The 6,432-nt window shown below is 34.0% G+C and overlaps 1 protein-coding gene across 1 annotated transcript; it reads left to right on the top strand.

Moving 5' to 3' along the window:
• Positions 1–3,410: 3,410 nt before the first annotated feature.
• On the top strand, positions 3,411–6,031 carry LOC130612666 (transmembrane protein 161B-like). Its single transcript, XM_057434018.1, has 2 exons — positions 3,411–4,551; positions 4,672–6,031. The coding sequence occupies exons 1-2, from the start codon at positions 4,374–4,376 to the stop codon at positions 5,910–5,912; spliced, it is 1,419 nt and encodes a 472-aa protein (XP_057290001.1). The 5' UTR covers positions 3,411–4,373; the 3' UTR covers positions 5,913–6,031.
• Positions 6,032–6,432: the final 401 nt, after the last annotated feature.

Here is a 6,432-nt window from a genome sequence, read left to right as displayed (position 1 = left end):
TGGAGCCTGGAATTGAGAATTCATTGTCGCAAATAATTCCAGCTCTCGCAATTACAGTATCGCCTCGAGAAAAGGTATATTTGTGACCAAAAATTAGACTTAAGAACAAAAATTTTTGTAACGGATTCAAAGTAACATCATTTTTGATCATCCTGCCGCCTTATATACTTCAAAGGACACCTCCTTCTCCGGTATGTTCGAGGCGCAAAACACTTGTGTGTTGTTTTTCCTTGTTCGGTAAAGTATTCGTGTAAAAAACATGGAGTAAGTACCCGTGTAGCGTGTTGTGTTTTGACGGATACTACCTAAAAACAACCCTTCATTGCAGACTTTCAGACATGAATGATTTTACAGTCTGGAGATATTGCTATGTTATGTTAAAAAGAAACAAAACATACAATCAATATACCACGGAACATTTGGGTGCAGATTCTTTACGCTAGAATTTGTAGTACAATCTGGAAAATTCATTTATAGTTTATCTAAGTATTTTGTTTTGAGGAGTTTACGTCGTTATTTAATGTTTCATTGCCCATGCATACCACCCTATAAAAGGACAAAAGGTGACCCAACCATATGTAAAATTGACTTTAAATCTGCCCTACTATTTTCTGTTGTTCCCATGCGTAGGACTTCATCTTGAATGTTAGCTAGCTAGACAGAAAACTACCCAGCAGTTCGCTCAAACACTGATCATCACATTTCGTACAATTCCTTACTTCTTTTGATAAGGAATTAAATAATTTTGCACCATGCAACCGAAGTGAGGACGCTCTCAGCTTCTGAACGTTGCTAGGTAAGGTGTGGTTATATAAGGTGGTAATAATCATTTCCTACAAGGTTTGGAACCAAACCTTCAATGTTTTTCTAAACATAGATAATTCTCCATTGTTAACGCCGTCTTTGTAGAAAGTATATATAGGTTGTATTTTCTAAGTGCATCCCAATAGTCAGCGAGGTATTTACCTGTACCTGTTTTTGTGTATAAAGTACCAGTAAATCAATTCAATTTGTTAAAGAAGGTCCAGCAGTGGTTGGAGACCACAGTTGTGAATATTATTTAATTATAGGTAACACAATGCTTTTCCATAGGGTTAACATTACTTTCTGTGATCTGGTGCAAAACATGCGTAATATCCAGAAAGACAAATTTTTCCCTGTGTCAATACACCTTTACGATAATTCAATTGTACATGCGTTCCTACGGCTCTCCATCGTTTTACAATATCGGAATAAAGGAGGTAAAAATCGTGTTTTTATGAGAGTTTGTTAGAGACGAATGCATGTTTTCTCCAGTTTTTTAACTTCCGTGTATCAATTTCTTTCAAATTTTCAGGAAAGGTTAATAATAATAAGATACAACTTATGTTTACTTTTTATTAAACAAAACGCAGCAAAAAAAATTATCACGAAAAAACGTGTTTTCTCCTTAATAAACTCTTATAAAAGTGTGATGTTTACCTCCTATGATCGCAATATAAGCTGCGATGGAGTGTTAGTTTTCCCAAAATGTATATTGTCAAATATTGTCAAATCATGCATTGTTTGTCATCAGAATGTCAAGATCTCTGACTTTTTTTCGGTAATTAATCATGAACATGTTAGGCTTCTGCATAGTTTCAAGGTATTATCGGGACTGTACATGAGAACTTCAAATTCCTTGTCATTAAATTCCATGTTATTCAACCCATTCATAGATATTGTCGAGGTCTCCTTGTAATTTGGAGACATTTTTGACATATGCAACATCAGCAAAACATTTTAAGTTACTGTGTTTAATTTCTTTATCAATAATACAATATTTCTAAGTTTATTAACTAAATTATGCGAAATAACTATTAAATTCTGTAATATAATCTAACATTATTTTAAAATTTCTGCAATACAAGAAAAGGTTTTTTTTAGTTGGGAGGTAACCTTCAAGCACCTTTATATTGTTTAAAATTTGCTATATTCTAATTGATAGTGGAAAAATCCTGTCAGTTTGCTGTACCATAGTTACCAATCAAAAAAGTTGATTTTCTTGTCTTTAGAAACAGTATCTCCAAACAGGAGGCAATTTAATGTTTGTTTTCTGAGAAGAAAATCTCCCATTTTGTAGGTTATCTCCTGAGATTGATACAATCTCCAAAGAGACCTGTGCTATACTGAAGGACGCAACTGTTTTTTACTAAAAGCAGTTTCTTTTTCTTTTATCATTATTCATTACACTTTATCTCTTAAAAGCTTTATTTAACCCGCGCAACCAACAATGCCTTCTCGCTAGTTTATTTAGTTTCCACGCAAAACAATTGTTTAATAAAAATATTAAACAATGGCTCTCCGTGTCACATTGATAGAGTTGATAACATTTGCAATTATGCTATCGGGAATAGTTATGTTAACACTATTTAACAATAGTTACGCGCAGTTATAATAAACTATTTTTTTTTCGATAATCTTTTGTTTATTACGCGCAAGTTAATGACTTACAAGACTCGCAAGATAATTAATAAGAACAAAAGACAAACAACTACCGCCTCCCAGAAAAAGGTGTGAAACTTGAGCGTACGCGTACGCTTACATCTGGACTGTACTGTAGGTGAATGTTGGGCAGTGAAGGGGGTATTGGTAGAAGTGTTACTTGCAGGATAGGTTCTGCTTGGAAAAAGTTCAGAGAGTTACTTCCTTTGTTGACTAGCAGAGTCTTGTCAATTGAGGTAAAAGGTAGGTTGTATGAGGCCTGTGTAAGAAGTGTTATGTTGTACGGTAGTGAGACATGGGCAGTGAAGCAGGAAGATCTTGACCGTTTAGAAAGGAATGATATGAGAATGGTTAGGTGGATGTGTAACGCCAGTCTGAGAGACAGAAAGAGTTCAGATGAGCTAAGAAGCAGGCTAAGTCTCCGTAGAATTAAAGATGTTATCCAGATAAGAAGATTGAACTGGCTGGGGCACTTGGAAAGAATGGAGGAGGATAATTGGGTAAGAAAGTGTAGAGACTTGATAGTTCCTGGGGCAAAGCCCAGAGGCAGACCGAGAAAGACTTAGCAGGAGGTTATAAGGACAGACTTGATGCAGAGGAAGTTGAGTTTAGATCTAACACAGTCTAGATCAGATTGGAAGAGGGTCATTAATATACCCCGTCCAACCCATGCTAGCATGGAAAACGGACGTTAAGCCGAGAATGATGAATGATGATGACACAGAAAATTGTTTCACAGGCAAATTTGATGCTTATACTGAATTACTTATAGTTCCTATTCTGTTTGGTTAAAGCTTACCTCCTGCCAAAAAACAAGTTGGATTCATATAAAAGATATTGGAAAATTGTCTATGAATCTTTTTATTTGTTTGAAAAATCTTGATTGGTTCTCAAGTTTTTGACTTAGCAGTTTTGATGACATAGAAAATATGAAGTGCTGTTTAAAGGTTGATTAAGGTGATGTACATATGTTTTCACCCATCCAGAACATATTTACATAAATAATAATACTTATATAGTTACCCTGATTATCATTCATACCAGCAATTGTTTTTGACCATCTAATCGATGATGTCATTCCACATAATTTACTAAACCGTTTACTTGTTGATTCACACTTCTGACATGTTTAAAATAATAATTATTATTATTATATTATTATTCTGAATATTTATACAGAATATAGTCACTGCAGTGTTTGAAACACTGTTATTAATGTGGGTCCTGTGTTCGGAATGTATACATTAAGTATGCACTGGCATTACCTACTCAATTTCCCTCACATGGCATGGGTTGACCGGTCGCTGTGGACCGAACCAAGGACCTTGTGATTGCGAAGCGAACTCCATAACCACAATTTATATACATTAACCACAAGGCCACGTGCTAATATTCTAATTTATATAATATACTCCTTACTTATAATTTTTATAATCTTTAGATCTCAATGTTTCATATCAGCCACACCTAAGTGCAAGTCAAATCTTTTATAGCGCCTGAAGTAAACAGGCTCAAATATTCCACTGTTTGAAAAATCTTATCATCCCAAAAAGCACAACTTTGTTGAATTTACAAAAAAAATGTGTTGAATAAACATTTCTTTTACTGTTTTGATTTGTCAGTAGAAGTGAGCTGAGAAATTATTGTTACAAGATACATGTTTTTAGAAGGGGTCTAGCAGCAAATTTATTGTCAAAAAATCTCTGGTACATACTGATTTAGCTAAAAAATTTGGAAAGACCCCATCATAAGTTCAAAAAAAAAAATTAATCTTAAAACTTCAAACTAAACCATTTTTTGTGCAAAATAATTTAGTGTATATTATATATGCAGCGAATGGAAAGTTCGGCTGCAAATCCAATATTATTCACACTATTTATTTTCTTAACTCTATATTATTCTAGTTTACCATGGTTCTTCTGGGTGTGCAGTTTGTCATAACTTTAGTAGTTGTACTATTTCTCCAAAAATTGGGACCATATTACTCTCTAGCAAGATGGATTATGAACAATAAGCTGTTTCGATATCTACATCCAACAAACAATCAACTGAAAGCATTAGCCGGAAAACCAAATGGTGCCCCAAAAGGTTTTTATTAACTTTTTATTACTACTTGTTGTTATATGGACTTAAAACAAAGAGAATAAGCAACATGAAGTTATTGTTTTTCTGTTATACATATGAAGGTGTCCTTACTGTTCTTTTTAGGGAAGCGAAAGAAGGCGAATGAGAAGGCTGAAATACCTTTGCTACAGACAGAAACCTTCACAGTGCCTTGCAATATTAATGTTCCTTTGGAGTTAGTACCTGTCGAGGAGTGTGACCTCTATTCACAATATAAATATCAGGATTATAAATGGTTGGTTGACTTTTCCTTCTGTGCAGCATTAGTATATATCCTAATTGAACTAGCAGCATTGTGGAGACCACAAATTTACACGGAAGAGTTTAATATTGGTTTTGTGTGGTGTCTACTTGTTGTTTATTTTGCACTTAAAGAGTTATTCTTGCTAACTGCTGCATATTGGGGCACAGAAGATGGAGGTGAACGTGCCATGACCATATCGTTTGGTTTCTTTTTCTTCATAATGGCAATGGGTATATTGGTGGTTGATGAAAGTGTTCTTGATTTTGGCTTAGAAGTTGGATATACAGATTTTGAAGACAATTTGCAAACTGTGTTCAAAAAATTGAGTTTGAGTGTTCAAAGTGCTCCATCAATATGGACAATGAAAATTTTTTTGGCACTACTTTCGGCTTCTCTTGGAGCAGTGCTTGGTTTTCCTGGTATTCGTTATGCAAATATGCAACTTGATTCCATATTTTACTTCAGTGAAAGTCGATTTAATCAGCTATTGTTGCATGCTACATTTTTTAGTCCATTTTTTCTCATATTATTATGGATCTTACCACTTTCCAAAGATCTGATGTATGTTAAAAAAGAAAAATCTGGAGTGCAGCAGTTAATGACATATGACACCTTTTTATATGCTCGTATCCATTTGTTTATACTTGTGTGTTTGTTACGATTGTTTGTTCTACGTAGACTATTGCAATCTCATTTAAATTCAGCATATCAGAAAATTGCTAAATTGAAGAAAGAAACTGGGCGGATTTCTAACCTCGAGCTTCAGCGTACAGTTGCACGTGTATTTTATTATTTATCGGCAGCTGCTTTACAATATGTTGCACCATTGATATTAATGTTGTTCTTTTCGTTAATGCTAAGAACACTGACATATAACATGGTCGAACCTACATCGGCGAGGAATATAACATTGACTGAGAAAGCTGCAGGTGAACAAAAGAAGGAGTATGCAAAACTAATTCGAAGTTTGTTTTCAGTGAAAATGGTAAATGGAGTATGTTCCTATTTGACTTGGTGGACATGTGTTTCATATTTTTTGACATCATGTTTTGGTACTGCTTATTTAAAGTTTTTAGCATAATTTTTTTGCCTACCTTGTTAAGGATATATTGCTTTGAAGTAGTTTGTGCTTTCTTTTTTAAAATTTACTATGTAGTAAATGGTACTATATATATTCGAAAATATATAAATCTTTGACAATGTATTCCTTTACTATCAATGTTTTCAGGTAAAAAAAAACTAAATTGCACAGCCCTGTCTGCATTATGACAGTGTCGTTAAGTGCTGCTCAACAAATCTGCCTTTTTTTCCTTCTATTATGACCTTAAGTTTTCACAGAGAAACATAAGGACAGGGCATACATGAGTAGGACAGTAAATGAATAAAAAATATGTGCTAATATTAAGCTGATAAATGGTAATGAATATGTGGCAGCTTCTTCTTTGTATGTAGCACATTAAATAATGGCATGAATTGGCAGAATACAAGAGTTATTAAGTTAAAGCAATGTCTCCATAATTTGCAAATATGATTATTGAATACTTGTTATTATGAGTCCAAAGCATCTAGACTAGTATGTGTATTATTATTAAAGGAGTCCT

Source organism: Hydractinia symbiolongicarpus, chromosome 10, assembly GCF_029227915.1.
Source record: "Hydractinia symbiolongicarpus strain clone_291-10 chromosome 10, HSymV2.1, whole genome shotgun sequence".
Classification (NCBI taxonomy): Eukaryota; Metazoa; Cnidaria; class Hydrozoa; order Anthoathecata; family Hydractiniidae; genus Hydractinia; species Hydractinia symbiolongicarpus.
The sequence above is the reverse complement of the archived record's forward strand: the minus strand, read 5'-3'. Positions and strand labels throughout refer to the sequence as shown.